General features: G+C 47.6%; 1 protein-coding gene across 1 annotated transcript in view; it reads right to left on the minus strand.

The window, feature by feature from the left end:
- LOC144104442 (sperm-specific sodium:proton exchanger-like) overlaps positions 1-17590 on the minus strand; it is a 68010-nt gene that overhangs the window by 4490 nt on the left and 45930 nt on the right. The window contains exons 19-25 of the mRNA XM_077637441.1: positions 10310-10495; positions 9978-10142; positions 5381-5506; positions 4466-4558; positions 3366-3554; positions 2038-2175; positions 471-668 (exon numbers count right to left, since the gene is read on the minus strand). Of these exons, the coding sequence (XP_077493567.1) occupies positions 471-668; positions 2038-2175; positions 3366-3554; positions 4466-4558; positions 5381-5506; positions 9978-10142; positions 10310-10495 (1095 nt within the window). The remainder of the gene's footprint in view (positions 1-470; positions 669-2037; positions 2176-3365; positions 3555-4465; positions 4559-5380; positions 5507-9977; positions 10143-10309; positions 10496-17590) is intronic.

The raw sequence follows: 17590 nt of genomic DNA on the forward strand, positions 1-17590 counted from the left end.
GTCGAACTCGCGTGCTTGTAATGTGTGGCAGTGAAATAAGACGATCGTAGACTAACACGCGCCAAAATCACTTTAAGCGTCTAGCTTCGTCCATGATAGTGCGTCTTACAGTCATGCTTTCCTAAAAAATAAATAGAGCGATAAAACATAGCTGCACTACGCGACAATCGAGGCTATTACCACTAAAGTCGCATCCACTGATATGGCGATGAAAAGGCTTTAAAACTATGAGGGCCCTTTGTATGTGCCGTCGGCACCAGGCACCGTAATAAAACATGCCTGTAAGGTTTCCTGCCTGCCGACCCTGCAGGATATAGGGGTCATGTCAAGTTATCGCGGCAAAAAAAGCTAGGTATAGGTTCGCAACAACCAGTACTATCTTGTTAGAAAGCACGGGTGTTGCAAGTTAATCCACCAATCACTCGAAAAATGACAGACACAACCATGCACTCGCGTGCATGTACCCTCACCGGCAACTTCATCTGTCGCAGTGACTGCGGCAGGTAGCAGGGCCCGAAGTACTTGTTCTGGCCGTCGGCAGAGGTCACACAGCCCTGCACTAGGATCACGTCTTGTACCGCCTCGTCGAGAGCGAACTCGATGGCGTAGTACAGGTTGGGCATGATGCCCCCTTCCAGGAACTGCTTCAGCTTGTCGTGGGTCCAGTCCTGGATGGCGGACACCAAGAAATATGTGAGTTGCCACTTGCACTGAGACAAATGAGAGGTATTTTCCTCAATTTCTTATAGTGGTGGGGAATTCTAGATAATCATCATCATCAGCTTGCATAACAAAAGCCTTCTTCAATTATATTCACTTAGCCATGTACAAGATGGGACAACCATATTCCTGTATACTTATTTATATTAAACTCGCACCTCGCACTCTGTGTTTCCCTGCTACAGATTCCGACTCTTAATATCCGTTCCGTTCCTTTAATGGACCCGCCGTCATCTGTCCTCTGCGTTACATGTCGCGTCTATAACCATTTTTATTTTGTAGTTTTATCTTGGATTTTATTAAGTCGTGCTTGTTTCTCAACCCATACTGTTTTTCACCGCAGCGGTGGCCAAGTCGCTGGGAATTCACCTCATCAGCAGGAAGTGCAGGGTTCGATTGCAGTCGGGTAGCCATCAGTTTTCCAATCGGCGGTATAAGCGTTTTCCCTGGCATGCCACGTTTTATTGATTTGTTCACAATACAAGAAACTATATTCGCCGTAGCAATATTGGGTATCAAACATAAAAACATAATAGCTTATATGACAAAAAGAAACACTGCATGGGGCACAATAAAAGCGAAGGATAAAAAGAAGCGAAAACTATACAAAGTACTAAATCTACGAGTGGAAAAAAAGTAAGGAAATATGTGTAATTAAGGAAAAATTATAACCGCCGGTTCTTTTTCAGATGAGCGATGAATAGTATAAAGAAGCGCGCCTCAATCGCAAGATGTTTGAGGAAAGGAACGTTCTCTAAATGGGCTTCTTTCAGCAAGAACGAGGCTTTAAAAAATGTTCCAACGAGGCTGTAAAGAATGTTCCGTACTATGACGAGCCCTCCTTTTAGTGGAGGGCCTAAAGAATTAAGGAGAAATGGTGCTGTCGTTCATGAGCAATGCTAGGGAGCCAGATGGTCTGTATTTTTGAAAATGAGGGGGATGACTTCCTCACAGATTTTGATTGATCCTTTTTATTATCTGAGAGGATAATTCCACGAGTTTCACGGGGTTGACTTATCGAGAAAATAAACCATTTACACCACTGCCAGCAGACGGACAAAAATAGCCAAGGTACTCTTTCACCATAAGAGTCAAATTTTCATCGTCAGAATTCCTCTGCCTTAACGCGTAGGTATCGAACGCGCTGTTATACATATGAACAAGTTCCTAATGTTCATCTCTTCTTGATTTCAGCTAGAATATCATCAATTCGCGTTTACTCCATGAACTACTCTGCTCTCTTCTTGTTTTGAGTCGCCCAGTTGCCACCTCGAAGAACGACTGAGTTGTTAGTTCGTTGCAGCCCGTGCACCTCACCTGGTAGCGCTTGTGGTTGATCAGCACGCCGAGGGAGACGCGAACTGCCACCGAGAACCACATGCGGTAGAAGACGGTGGGCGGGTCCGGGTGTTGCTCCATGATGCGTTCGATCACCTCCATCGGGATGCCGCACAGCTGCAAGCGCCAAAAGCATGCCTCTAATATTATACTGTCTTATTGTCATTGACGCAGAGTACAAAGTCGCCAGGAGGCGTTGGATGACGAGAATACGGCACAGGGAGCGCGTAATTACTGCGCGGTGCGTTTTTATTCCTCTTTCAAAATTCCCAGAGTGTGTTCTTTCCGAAGAGAACGGGATGCCAGTGTCACATGGTTTAGTTCGTTCGCTCGCTACCAGGCTGTTTGTTTACAGCAAACGCATAACGCACAAGGAGTAGTAGCAAGTGTGATTACCCTGTGTATTAGTGCGCCAGCAACATATAACAGCCAGCAACTAATAATTACGCAAGAACAGCAGCACGCATTACTTCGTTACTGAAAAGGTGATCAATGGCCTGTAGGTTTTCTACTGAGAAGTGTGAAAGTTGAATTGGTTGAGGAAATAGGATTATGGAATGTTTGCTTTGGTTTTATAGCATTAGCATCCCAAAGTGACCAAAGCTATGAGAGAAGCCCTATAGTGAATAAGTTAGACCACGTGGGGTTCATCGTGCAGTACGCCGATCTCGATCTAGCATTTTGTTTCCATAGAAATGTGAAGGACGTGGGTTCGATCCCGGCCGCGGCGGTCGCATTTCGATGGAGGCGAAATACTAAAGGCCCCTGCACCGCGTGACGCCAGTGCACCTTAAAAGACCTCCGGTGGTCGAAATTTTCCGGAGCCCTCCACTACAGTGTTACTCATAGCCTGATCCGGATTTGGACGTTAATCCTGTAAAACGAAACCAAATGCTAATAATAATAATTGGTTTTTGGGGAAAGGAAATGGCGCAGTATCTGTCTCATATATCTTTGGACACCTGAACCGCGCCTAAGGGAAGGGATAAAGGAGGGAGTGAAAGAAGAAAGGAAGAATAGGTGCCGTAGTAAAGGGCTCCGGAATAATTTCGACCACCTGGGGATCTTTAACGTGCACTGACATCGCAAACCAAATGCTCCAAAATCTTATTTCCTGAAACCATTCATACATATATACAACTTTCAATAGGAAATTGGAGTTCTCGATAGCAATACACCACCAAGAAAAGGAGGATTTCCGTAGGAAATGTTTACTGTCAGGCTTTCCATAGTGTCCTACAGGCATTCAGAGACACGCTGTAGGACGTCTTCGTAATAGATTGATGGCTTTTGAATGAAGCACACACCTCGACGTCTGTCTCGCAGACGGCCTGGCAGACTGACGGCTGTCCAGTGAGGAACCCGACGAGGCCGATGCAGTCGGGCGACACCAGGTAGTCCTTGAAGTCGCCCTCGCTGAAGAAGTACTGGTTCGAGTCGGCATTCGGCAAGCGCCCCTGCACGTCCGTGCTCTGGCGTGTGCCTTTGCCGAAGACCTGCGGCGGTGGCAGACAGCTCGACATGGCGCTCGATGTCCCCTTAAAAACCCGTCACATTTTGTCAGCCGCGGAAACCCCCACTGGGCTAGGTGTAATCCATTTTATCATGCTAAACGGTATTCAAGCTTTATGCGAGATTAACAATTCCCGCCATTCCGTTGGTGGGTGAGTGCTGTTTAAGGAAGTAGAGTAGACAGTGGGGCCCCTTTTTCCCTCTAGATTATTTTGAGAAACACTGCTGGTACGAAATACACATTCAGGTCTATGCAGTGGTCAGTGCTGCTTAAATCACGGAAGAATTAGTGCAGGGCGTCACAGGCTCATAGATAGAATCTCTTTCCTTTTACATGCAGAAAAAAGCGACAGGTCACTTCCAAGTTTCCATTCCGAGTTTCAGTGTGTGCTTAAAACTCAATTTACTGCAAAGAGTTTCCCGAGGGCTCTGGTCTATGATGTGGGAGTGCAGCTGGGTTAAGACGAGCGCAGCTTAAAAGGATACGCTGTCGTAAAGGTATTTTGCATCAAAAAGATATCCGAGCTTCTTTGGGTAGCACGTTAATGGCGGTGACCAGTACGTAAATGCTTGCTTTAAGCTGCTCTCAGTTGTTCACACATTCGGTTATCAGAGCCGCGCGCCGTCATAACTGGCCTGTTTAAACGCGTTTAAAAAGAATCCAAATGAGACCAAATTGCTGACTCAACAGAGAAAATTTAAATGTAACGATACCAACTCCAGGCCTGTGTGGCGGGCATGACGCATACCGCGATCGCGTTCTGCCCAATACACTGACATACCGTTAGTGTAAATTTTTTCATTGCTAATAACCCACTCTTTTCAACTTGTTCTCGCTCGCCGACCGGTTGTAAAATTCGCATTTCAATTGACGACAGAGCAGCTCGTCGTTCACCTTGATGATTCCCGAGCAGATGATGTAGACCCGTTCGTGCTCGTGGCCGACGAAGGACAGCACGTTGCCTTTCTTCTGGCTCAAGAAGAAGGCCTGCGAAGTAGGGTGCAGTGAAGGGGACACTGAATGTGTTATCACTGCTTTTGGTCGTAGTACAGTTTCGGAACTCCCCATTGCGCCTATCTACCCCAGCCTGGCAGTTTAATTCGTCCAGAATTTGTAGCTTAGCTGATTGTCGCGCCATCATGCGGCCACCATATGACTTGCTCAGACATGTTCACTGCATGACTACGGTGGATAATAATAAGCTGCAAGGCGCCCCTGACAGTTACCTGCGGGCTTCAGAGGCGCTGCTTCAATCTGTTCAGCATCAGAAACTTGCTGCAGTTCTTTCTCGGTTTTCCACTGAGAATTTTGCAAGTGGAGTGACTGTGGACTTGTGGTTATAAGCAGGCGAAGCAGAAGTTTTTTTTTTCGAATTCTGCTTCCTACGTGTACTGGGACAAGCTGTTAAAGTACTGGCCCACAAAAGCGTGTGCGTTCGTTCTAGTATTGCGACAGTACACAAACAAGGGATAACAGCCCTCCATGGTCCCTAGCGTAGTGGGGGCGCAAAATTAACTTGCCAAACACAACGTTCGCTCTGGGCAGCCGTGGGTACTTGAGAACACGTCGTGCTGGTCGAACGCGATAGTCATTATCATTGCAATTGCACGATACGCACAGCTGATCCGGTTATACGCCTTCGCGAGAGCGTGAGTGGTTAGTCACAAATCGAGGAACGACCGTCTCGGTTTGTGAGTAACGAAGATGTCATTGCGAGAAGTAAAGTCTCGCTTTATCTTTTCTTTGTGGCTTCTCTGATACGTCGCCTGCGCAAAACTTGACGAAAGGCATCGAAGAAAAGTGGGCAACCTTGAGCAGCTTGTTGACCTCCTCCCTCGGGAGCCAGGAGATGCTCAACAGGACGCAGCTCGCCATGTCTGCCACGACGATGTCGGAAGGCATGCCGTCCACTGTGTGGATCATCCAGGTCAGATCCTGCAAGCCATCAATGAAGACAAGAAGAGGAGGAGGGGAAAGGGTCAACACTGTGTTACTTGTAGAGGAGCAAAAGTTAAGAAAAGCGTACTAAAGAAGTGGAAAAGGTAAATGAGCGGCAAACACGTTGACATCATTTACCTTTCATTCTGCAAGGTACCAGAGATGTAACATTGCAATGGCCAATGAGCAAATAACAAAAAATCTGCAACAAAAAACTCTATTCATCAAGGTAACCCACCGCTCCCCAATAGAGAGCACCGCTCCCCATTGAGTGCAGTGCAGGGCACGAGGCGATGAGTTTGAGTGCTGCGTCGACTACGTGATGCAATGAACTGAGCCGATTCGCTCTCTTTTCCACGCCTATTCCTCGCACTCCTACGATGCGAGCGCCAGTTGAGTTCCGTCCCGCTAGGAGCGCTGGGGTGGTCAGAGGAACGAAACAACCGCCACGGCTTAGGCGAAAAGGGGCCACAATGCTGTCTCTTTACAAAAGAGAATTGGTAGCACGGTATTTGTGTATCGGGCACGCGGATGCGGTCGTAGTGGTCTTGTCCTGGAGTCCGCATGTTAACGCAATGTCCTCGTCATCATCATCATCATCATCAGCCTTACTACACCCACTGCAGGGCAAAGGCCTCTCCCATGTCTCTCCAGTTAAACCTATCTTTTGCCAGCGTCATCCACCCTTTGCCTGCAAACTTCTTAATCTCATCCGCCCACCTAACCTTCTGCCGCCCCCTGCCACGCTTACTTTCTCTTGGAATCCACTCCGTTACCCTTAAGGACCAGCGGTTATCTTGCCTTCGCATTACATGCCCTGCCCAAGCCCATTTCTTTCTCTTGATTTCGACTAGGATGTCATTAACCCGTGTTTGTTCCCTCACCCACTCTGCCCGCATCCGATCTCTTAACGTTACACCTATCATTTTTCTTTCCATGGCTCGCTGCGTTCTCCTTAAGCTGAACTCGTTTCGTTAGCCTCCACGTTTCTGCCCCGTATGTGAGTACCGGTAAGATAAAGCTGGTGTACACTTTTCTCTTGAGGAAAATTGGTAAACTGCCACTCATGATCTGCGTAAATTTGCTATATGCGCTCCACCCTATTCTTATCCTCCTAGTTATCTCCCTCTCATGATCCGGATCAGCTGTCACTACCTGCCCTAAGTAGACGTATTCCGTCACAATTTCTAGGCTCTCGCTGCCAATTGTGAACTGCTGTTCCCTTGCTAGGCTGTTGGACATTACCTTGGTTTTCTGCATGTTAATTTTTAGACCCATCGATCTGCACTGCCTGTCTAACTCATTGATCATGATTTGCAGTTCACCTCCTGAGTTACTCAGCAAGAATATGTCATCAGCAAATCGCAGATTATTTAGGTATTCTCCATTTATTCTTATTCCCAACTGTTTCCAATTCAGGCCTCGAAATACCTCCTGTAAACATGCGGTGAACAGCATTGGCGCGATCGTGTCTCCTTGCCTGACGTCCTTCCTTATTGGAATTTTATTGCTGACTTTATGGAGGACTATAGTAGCTGTGCAGTTGCTATATATATCTTCCAGTATTTTGACATAAGGCTCTTCTACCCTCTGATTACGCAATGCCTGTATGACTGCTGAGGTTTCCACTGAGTCGAATGTTTTCTCGTAATCAATGAAAGCTATATATAGAGGTTGGTTATATTCTGCGCATTTCTCTGTCACCTGATTGATAGTGTGAATATGATCTATTGTGGAATATCCTTTACGAAAGCCTGCCTGATCATTTGGTTGATTAAAGTCTAACGTTGTCCTGACTCTATTAGCGATTACCTCAGTAAATACTTTGTAGGCAACGGATAGTAAGCTGATTGGCCTGTAATTTTACAAGTCCTTGGCGTCTCCCTTCTTATGAATTAAGATAATGTTTGCATTCTTCCAAGCTTCTGGTACGGTCGAGGTCATAAGGCATTGCGTATACAGGGCGGCTAGTTTTTCTAGCACAATGTCCCCTCCATCCTTAAACAATCTGCTGTTACCTGATTCTCCCCAGCTGCTTTTCCCCTTTTCATTGCTTCTAAGGCTTTCTTTACTTCATCTTTCGTTACTGGCGGGATGACGCATTGCTGTGCACTGCTGTCTTTCTCATTACCGCTCTGATTACATTGGCTACTGTACAGGTCTGTGTAGAACTCTTCGGCTACGTTAACTATCTTATCCATATTGCTAATGACATTGCCCTGCTTGTCTCTTAATGCAAACATCTGGTTTTTACCTATTCTTAGTTTCCTCTTCACTGTTTTTAGGCTACCTCCGTTCTTTATAGCATGCTCGATTCTCTCCATATTAATCTTCCTTATGTCGGCTACCTTACGCTTATTTATTAACTTTGATAGCTCCGTTAGTTCTATTCTATCGGTAGGGTTAGATGCCCTCATGTTTTGGCGCTTCTTAATAAGATCTTTCGTCACCTGAGATAGCTTCCCGCTATCTTTTCGAACTGTCCTGTCGCCTACTTCTACTGCTCACTCCGTAATTATCGATGTCAGATTATCGTGCATTGAATGAACATCAAGATCATCTTCCTTAGTTAAAGCCGAATATCTGTTTTGCAGTGCTATCCTAAACTCCTGTGCTTTCCCTCTTACGGCTAACTCGTTAATGGTCTTCTTCACTAGCTTCTTCCGTTCCCTCTTCAAGTCTAAGCTAATTCTAGACCTTACCATTCTGTGGTCGCTACAACGCACCTTTCCGAGGACGACCACATCCTGAATGATGCCAGGTTTAGCGCATAGTATGAAGTCGATTTCATTTTTAATCTCACCATTGGGGCTCTTCCAAGTCCACTTCCTGTTTTCTCGTTTGGGGAAGGAGGTGTTCATGATCCGTAAATTATTTCTATCCGCGAATTCGACGAATAACTCTCCCCTGCTATTTCTAGAGCCTATCCCATAGTCACCTACCGCGTGGTCGTCAGCCTGCTTCTTGCCCACCTTCGCATTGAAGTCGCCCATCAGTACAGTGTACTGCGATTTTACTTTATTCATTGCCGATTCTACGTCCTCATAGAAACTTTCAGCGGTCTGGTCATCATGGCTGGATGTAGGCGCGTAGGCCTGCACCCCTTTCAGCTTGTACCTCATATTCAGCCTAATTACAGTAGCTGCTACCCTCTCGTCAATACTATAGAATTCCTCTACGTTCCCAGCGATGTCCTTATTAATGAGGAATCCCACACCTAGTTCTCGTCTATCCTCTAACCCGCGATAGCAGCACAGTATGTGTCCGTCCTTTAGTACTGTATACGCCTCACCTGTCCTCCTAACTTCGCTAAGCCCTATCACATCCCATTTAATTCCCGCTAGTTCCTCAAACAGCACTGCTAGGCTAGCCTCACTAGCTAAAGTTCTAGCGTTAAGCGTTGCCAGCTTCAGATTCCAATGGCGGCCTGTCTGGAGCCAGAGATTCTTAGCACCCTCCGCTGCGTCACAGGTCTGACCGCCGCCGTGGTCAGTTGCTCTGCAGCCGCTGGGGACTGAGGGCCGAGGGTTAATTCGTTTGATCATAGAAGGTTGTGGCCAAGTACTACACCAGGGTGGCCAAATCCTGCTCTGGTGAGAGGGTACGTTGTCGGTACTGGTCACCGAGATCAGGCCGCACTCCAGGCCTGGGTATGCAATTCCATCGACACGCGTATTTTTTTTTTTTAACCCGGTGGAGAATTGCGCGGCACCAGGATTTGAACCCCGGTCCTCTTGCACGCGAGGCGGATGTTCTACCTCTACGCCATCGCTGCTTTTTTTTTTCATGTCATCGTGGCTTTATAGGCCAACACTGTGTTTACAAACAAAGGGGGAGTTCGCGGCAGCCGGACTTGCCGGGGGTGAAAAGTAGGCTTAGCGCTGTAACGAATACATGGAAGCAGAAGTTTGTTTTCAAATCAGTTTTCTGAGTTCACAGTGAACCTATGATGATGTTCCTCCGTGGAGAACAACCATGTTCATCCCACAACAGATTCTGAAAGTATGAAGCGCCATTTCGAAGGCGATGTAGTTTTAAAACACCGGGAAACGTGCGCATGGGAGTCGCCCCCAGCCGCTGGGGTTACGAGGCGGCTGCGCGACACAAAAACAATTTTTCACAAGATGTGGCGCCCTCTGGCCAGTGACCAAAACTGTCTGCTACTTGTTGAAAACAAACGCACGCAGGAGACGCAGCCGCGATGCGGTTCCACGAGAAGCCAGCTGCGGCTACGAATTGGCAAGTATGTGCTTGACAGCTGCCGCCATCTGTCGCGTGCGGCTGTCACGAACATGAACTACGCATGAGCAGTAAGAGCCAGCGGTTTAATTTTGAACCAGTGGAGGCTTTTTCGTCAAGCGCTTAATTTTCCCTTTTCTCCTTCCTCCGAAATCCCCTGCTTTACCCGTCCTTGTAAGTGGGCACCATGCATTCAGTGCATTTATTTTTCAATGTCATCGTGGCTCACCTCAAACAGCATGCCGTACTGCTTGTCATCCAGAAGGCCACCGTCGTGGAGGTCGTGGAGTGCATCCAGTGCTTTATTTAGCGTCCTGCGCGCAGCCTGGCGCGTCTTCGTGGCAACCTCGATGTTGGGGTACTTCTGCTGGATGTCGATCACGTTCTTCAGCGTCTGCGTGGATGGAGCAATGAGTCCTTCCAGTTCCCTGCTGAGGATTATCCCCAGCTTATGAGCCCTAGCACATCACGCAGGTGTCCAGGCGTTATCAAGGAGGCATACAACCAGCATATGACGTAAACCACGAGCCACTATTTATCCGTGCCCTGCTTCGCAAATACCTGAAGCTTGTTGCGTACGCAGGTGTCCCGGATGCGCGTCGCCAGCTGCGCGTTCTTGACGAAGCGGCTCGTCTTGGCCATGGCCTCATCTTCGGCGGTGATGTAGGCCCTGCTAACATCGTACGCGTTGAACAGCTTCCGGTTCAGCAGGCCGTCCAGCATGTCCCACAGCCACACGAAGAGCACCTGGCGGGGAGTAAACGGGGCGTAAACCTCCTAATTGCACCCAGCTATGCAAATGCGACCACACTGTTAAACATGGTCAGCGCGGCTGGCGTAGGTTCGCGAATGCACGTAATGATACAGCTCAATGCGGTAATTTATTCCCGTTTAAATTATTTCATACACTGCCAATGCTCTCTATGCGTCTCATCCTTTTTATTTTCGCAATAAATATCATAGAATTGAAAACTGAAATTGGTTTTGGAGGAAAGAAAATGGTGCAGTAACTGTCTCACATATCTCAGTGCACACCCGAACCGCGCCGTAAGGAAGGGATAACGGAGGGAGAGAAAGAAGAAAGGAAGAGGTACCGTAGTGGAGAGCTCCGGAATAATTTCGACCACTTGGGGATCTTTAACGTGCACTGACATCGTACAGCACACAGGCGTCTTTTGCGTTTTGCCTCCATCGAAACGCGGCCGCCGCGGTCGGGTTCGAACTCGGGTGCTCTGGATCAGTAACTGTCATTCTGTATATCTTTATTTCTGGTGGTCGCAGATCGGGAGCTCAATGTAAATGCAGCGTAACTGCTTCAGCGCCCATCTTTCTTTTTCTTTTTTGATTTAGTTTATCTTCACGCAATCACCCCCTATCACAAATCTCAATTAACAATGAAGTTTTGCTTTTAAATCAAAGCTGTGGCCTATTAGTCACGTGAGCGCGAGGGGCTTTAATTTCACTCTCCATCCATACCATCAAAGCGCTGCAGGCGTCCACACAGAGTGGGGCAGTTGCCTCAGATTTCATTTTCTTGCAGTTATAACCCAATCTGACCAAACAATGTACCCACCGCGTTAGCTCAGTGATTAGGGCGCTCAGCCATATATAGTGAGCCGAAGTGCCGGGTTCAGTCCCAGTCGCACAGGTCGCGTTGCGATGGAGGCGTAGCGCTAAAGGCGCCCTTGCGCTGTTCGATATGACAGTGCGCAATAAAGATCCCTAAGGGGTCTTAATTATTTTGTAAACCTCCTCTAGGGCACCTATTTCTCTCTTTCTTTTCACTTCCACCCTCCTCCCTTGTCTTACGGCGCGGTTGACGTGTCCAACGAGAACTAAGACTGTTACCGCGCCTTTCACTTCCGACCGACCGACCGACCGATCCACCAATCAATCAATCAATCAATCAATCAATCAAATATTTGTACAGTGAGATATCGGCCACTAAAGAGCATGTCATTGCTGCGCAATGCATTCCTCTGACAAATGTTCATTATGACGGTTTACTTTCTCGTATCTTGCGACTTAGAAAAAATTTTATAAATCTTCCTTGTCCTCCCGTCAGCCCACTGGCAGGCTTCGGCGACAGAGATGGCGGGGCATCTTCTGAGATATTGGCGAGGGCCTGATGGAGCTAAAACAGGGCTTAAGTAAAGTAGTGCATTGCCGGAAGAGTGGAGAGTTGGGCTTGTTGGTTTACGACCATTTGGGAACAGCGCTAACAAAGGACGGAGCGAGAACACAACACAGGCGCCGACTAGCAACTGGCGTTTATTTCACAAACAAAGATATGTATATAAATACCGCAACCCCGTAATCAAGAAAAGCAGATTAAACTTGCTGCGCGAAAAGATGGCGACGAAAAAAGGTACGTGCTGATCTCATGACGAAGGAAACTTAACTAGAGATGAAGCGGCAAAAAGGTGAACGGGGGGGGGGGGGGGGGGGTGTAACAACAGGGTGACCGGGTGAAAACAAAGAAGAAAAACAATAACAAGGGCAAAAAATCTATAACTGCTACAGGCGCGCGTCAAGGATGAAAAGAAAGTAAGTGGCGAGGTGAATGGCACGTGCTCATTTCGAAAGGAGGCAAAGGGGGCGATAAAACGACACCAGAAATGGAATTATCTGGTCAAAACCAACAAGAACAACACCAACAGGGGTGAAGGTACATTGGAGAGGTGGCTGGCGAGTATCAGGACTGATGCCCAAGAAAAGCGATTTCTTTTGAAAGTAATGTGATAGACGGCGCACTGACTCCACTGTTATCTTTCTTACTGATGATAGAAGCTTCCCAGATTTCTCGAGCATGCTGGCTGAAATATTTCTTGATGATGCAGATTTTTTCACGCAGGGGAGAGCATATGCGTTTGGTGCGGTGAATGACTAGGTTAGAACCCGCAGTAGCATTTTGAGAATTAGTGTGCTCGCGCAACCTGCCGTTAATACATCTTCCGGTTTGCTCCACATGGGGAACTTGCGCTGAAGTTTGCGATGCCGATTGGAGCGCCATAACACACTGCCTAGCGAGAGCAAGCAGTTTTGGGTAGTACTCTTAGTAGTTTCCGCGCCACCTTCAGGCGCTTATTGGCGTGAGCCTCCGCGCTCTGTCGAAGGCGCACGTGCCGTGCGTCAGCTATCTGGGCTACGCCGAGAGAAGCTAGGCAATGAATGCTGTCAGCCAAACGCGGGTATCTAATCGCGCAGAATGTGTTCTCGCGTTTGCAGCGGCCCAAGCGGCTGACAAAAGCAGTTTTGAGTCGCCGAATAATGGAACAATTGCAGTGCCACCTTGCCAACGCAGGTTCCCCATAGAACCTGCCAAAGGAAAGCGGAATTTCGTACATTACGTTTTTCTTACACTGCACAAATGCATTCTGGTGCTTTATCTTACATTCAATCTGTTCAGTATCTTCCCTGTTCACACGTTTGCACAGAGCACCAAGTTTGTTCGGGGAAGAAAAAATTACATGAACTGCACCCTTAGCACCTATCTTCTTGAGCTTGTGGGACACACCATGCACATTGGGAACAACGATTGTGCGCGATCGTTCGATGCCCGTATGTTTCTTCTTGAAATTTCTGTGGATTTACTGAACAAGTTTTTCCGCCTGGTTGCGCAGCAGGTCCTCTGGGATACCGGCCCATCCCAGCCGGCTCACCTGCGAGTTGAAGCTGGCGGAGACTTGGTTTTGGCAAGATCTGTAGAAGGCGTTTTTGATTGGGGATGTAGCGATACCTTATTTGATAAGCTTCCAGTGCGCGGAGGTTGATGCAGCATGCTCTTCTGCTAGCGGGGTGCGTACTACCAGCAGATGTGGCCAGGGGAAAGGTGCAACAAAACGTCCAGGAAGCGAAGCTTGTGGTCTGTGGGATGTTCAACAGTTATGGAGAGACGTTTTAGGTGCAAGGAGAATTTGTCGATGACGCGGACAGTCTCTTCAGAGGCATTTTGGTACGGGGAGCTCTTGAAAATTAACATATATTCGTCAACATATCTGAACATTTTGTACTGTGTTGTGGTCTCAAGATTGGCTGTGAAACTCCTGTCATGTCGGGCAAGTAGCAGGTCGCTCAGAACTGGTGCAAGGCAGGAGCCGATGCAAACATCTTTCTTTTGTGTATACATTTTTCCGTCGAACTTGACCGGGGAAGTGGAGAGCTAGAGGGTTAAATACTTCCAGGCATATGCTCACGCTGCATCAAACGGAGTTCTGGGACTGCACACTTCTGTGGTTGTCGATGCCATCGATCACAGTTTCCATCACCGCAGCATGTGGCAGGGAGTAGTAGAGGTCCTTGATGTCAATAGAAAACAGAATCATGCCAGCGGTACACTCTTCCTGCAAGAATTCAGGCACAGCCATAGAATTCCCAACGAGGTAGGTATCTTCCGTCTTGAGTCTGCGTAGGGAATCGTTTAAGTAAACGCCGAGCGGATTTTTCCAGGTGCCGCGCTCACTTACAATGACCCGGAAAGGGCAACCTTATTTATTTGTTTCTGCAGTGAAGAAGGCGTCAAGGCAAAGTTTTTCGCCTTTCTTTATCGACGTTGCTAGTTATGTTAGGTTGGCTTCTTCACACTTCCTCAAGGCTTCGGCCTTCGCCTTCCCCGGACGCACCTTGACCTGACGAAAGTTGCTAAGCATAGCTTCTTTCGTCTTGTAGCTGTATTCCCCTGAACTCAAAACCGCGAATCCACCTTCCTTATCAGACTGCAAAAGCTTTATGCCTGCAGCTTTTAGTGAAGCCACGGTCCCCGGAACGTCAATGCGTGGTCCATAAGTGGAACGAAAGGGCAGAGATTCCACACCTTCCAGAATGCATCGGTCAGCTTCAGGCTTCGTCCTCGCCTTTGAGGCAGTACATCGCGTCGAAATCACATCGCATCGAGCGAGGGCCAAAATTCTGCACCAAACCAAAAGTCGATAAGACAGAAATGCTAGCTCTGGTGCGATGTACTGCCTCAAAGGGGAGGACGAAGAATGAAGCTGACCGATGCATTCTGGAAGGTGTGAATTCTCTGCCCTTCCATTCCACTTGTGGTCCACACATTGACGTTCCGGGGACAGTGGCTTCACTAAAAGCAGCAGGCATAAAGCTTTTGCAGTCTGATAAGGAAGGTGGATTCGCGGTTTTGAGTTCAGGGGAATACAGCTACAAGGCGAAAGAAACTATAGGTTTAATCAGGTCAAGGTGCGTCCGGGGAAGGCGAAGAACGGAGCCTTGAGGAAGTGTGAAGAACCCCGCCTAACAAGACTAGCAACGTCGATAAAGAAAGGCGAAAAACTCTGCCTTGACGCCTTCTTCACTGCCGAAACACATAAAGAAGAGTGCCCCTTCCGGATCATTGTAAGTGAGCGCAGCACCTGGAAAAAACCACTCGGCCTTTACTTGAACGATTCGCTACGCAGACTCAAGATTGAAGATTCCTACCTCGTTAGGAATTCCATGGCTGTGTCCGAATTATTGCAGCAAAAGTGTACCGCTGGCATGAACCTGCATTCCATTGACGTCAAGGAGCTCTACTACTCCCCGCCGCATGCTGCGCTGATGGAAACTGTTATCGATGGCATCGACAACCACGGAAGTGTGCAGTTCCAGAGCTCCGTTGAATGCAGCGTGAGCACATGCCTAGAAGTATTAACGCGCTATCTCTCCACTTCCCCGGTCAAATTCGAAGGAGAAAAGTATACACAAAAGAACGGTGTCTGCATCGGCTCCTGCCTTGCACCAGTTCTGAGCGGCCTGCTACTTGCCCGATACGGCAGGAGTTTGGCAGCCAATCTGTAGACCACAACGCAGTATAAAATGCCTAGATATATGTTGACGAATATGTGGCAATTTTCAAGAGCTCCCCGTACCAAAATGCCTCTGAAGAGACTCTCCGCGTCTTCGCCAAATTCTCCTTGCATCTAAAAGATAACGGTTGAACTTCCCACAGACCACAAGCTTCGCTTCCTGGATCTTTTGCTGCACCTTTCCCCTGGCCACATTTGCCGGCAGTACGCACCCCGCTCGCAGAAGAGCATGCTATCGTTCACCTCCGCGCCGTCGAAGCTTATCAAATGGTGAATCGCCACATCCGCCATCAAAAACGCCCTGTACACATCTTGCCAACACCAAGTCTCCGCCAGCTTCAACTCGCGGGTGAGCCGGCTCAGATCCGCTGGTTTCCCAGAGGACCTGCTGCGCAGTCTGGCGGAAAAACTTGTCAGGAAATCCGCGGAAATTTTAACAAGAAACATACGGACATCGAACGATCGCGCACAGTCGTTGTTCCCAATGTGCATGGTGTGTCCCACAAGCTCAAGAAAATAGGTGCTAAAGGTGGAGTTCGTGTAATTTTTTCTGCCCCGTACAAACTGGGTGCTCTGTGCAAACGTGTGAATAAGGAAGGGACTGAACGTATTGAATGTAAGATAAAGCACCAGAATCCATTTGTGGAGCGTAAGAAGAAAGTTGTGTACGAAATTCCGCTTTCCTGGGGCAGGTCTTGTGTGGGGCAAACTGGAAGGAACGCTAATTCTCAAAATGCTACTGTGGGGTCTAACCAAGCCATTCACCGCACCAAATGCAAATTCTCTCCCCTACTTGACAAAACCGGCACCATCAAGAAATATTTCAGCCAGCATGCTTGAGAAATCTGGGCAGCTTTTATCATCAATAATAAAGATCACAATTGTTTCAGTGCGCCGTCTAACACATTACTTTAAAAAGAAATCGTTTTTCTTGGGAATCAGTCCTGATACTCGCCAGGGTCCTCCCCGATGTGCCTTTGCCCCTGTTGGTGTTGTTCTTGTTTGTTTTCACCAGATCATTCCTTTTTGGTGTATTTTTTGCCCCCCTGTTTCCTCCTTTCGAAATGAGCACGTGCCATTCACCTCGCCACTTACTTTCTTTTAATCCTTGACGCGCGTCTGTAGCAGTAATAGATTTTTTAGCATTGTTATTGTTTTTCTTGTTTGTTTTCACCCGGTCACCCTGTTGTTACCCCCGTTCACCTTTTTCCCGCTTCATCTCTAGTTAGGTTTCTTTTGTCATCAGCTGAGCACGTGCCTTTTTTTTTCTTCGCTATCTTTTCGCGCAGCAAGTTGAATCTGTTATTCTTTATTGCGGGGTTTCGGTGTGTATATATATATGTCTGTGTTCCTGAAATAAACTGCAGTTACTGGTAAGCGCCTATGTTGTGTTCTCGCTCCGTCCTGTACATGTTAGCGCTGTTCCCAAAATGCGTGTATTGCCAAGTAACATAGCTCGCCCAGTGCATATTTCCTTTATGTCAACATCATTCGCGCTGTTGCTTAACAAAATATGACGAAGTTGCCCGTCAAAATATAGCATAAAATAGTACAATCGTCATATACTCTCACCCTTCCTTATATGCAGGGTGTTCCGTATATATCTGGCTGTTTTGTAAAAAATTCTCCTGCGCTAACTACTTGCCTGTTTGGGCGCTCAAGCACAGACCCTAAGGTAACTTATTGTGAGGTTTTCAACATATTATTTTTACACCAAAACTTGCCTGAATTGTCTGGAATCGCCAAAATACTGCAGTAATTTGCGAGGAGAATTTTCGTCTATGCGAGCGGAGCACCATACTTGACAGGCTGCGCCATCTAGGGTACTAAGACACCTACCTCAGCTCCGAGCAAGACTAAGAGGACATAGTAGTAGCGCTACAAAAACAGGGACGACAGGATAAAAGAAGACGACACAGGCGCTTCTTCTATCCTGTCGTTCCTGTTTTTTTAGCGCTACTACCATGTCCTCTCAAACACCAACTAGCCCAGCTTTCTGCCTTAAATGCAGAGCAGGAATATTGGTTGCCTCGCAGCTCGC

Source organism: Amblyomma americanum, chromosome 9, assembly GCF_052857255.1.
Source record: "Amblyomma americanum isolate KBUSLIRL-KWMA chromosome 9, ASM5285725v1, whole genome shotgun sequence".
Lineage (NCBI taxonomy): Eukaryota > Metazoa > Arthropoda > Arachnida > Ixodida > Ixodidae > Amblyomma > Amblyomma americanum.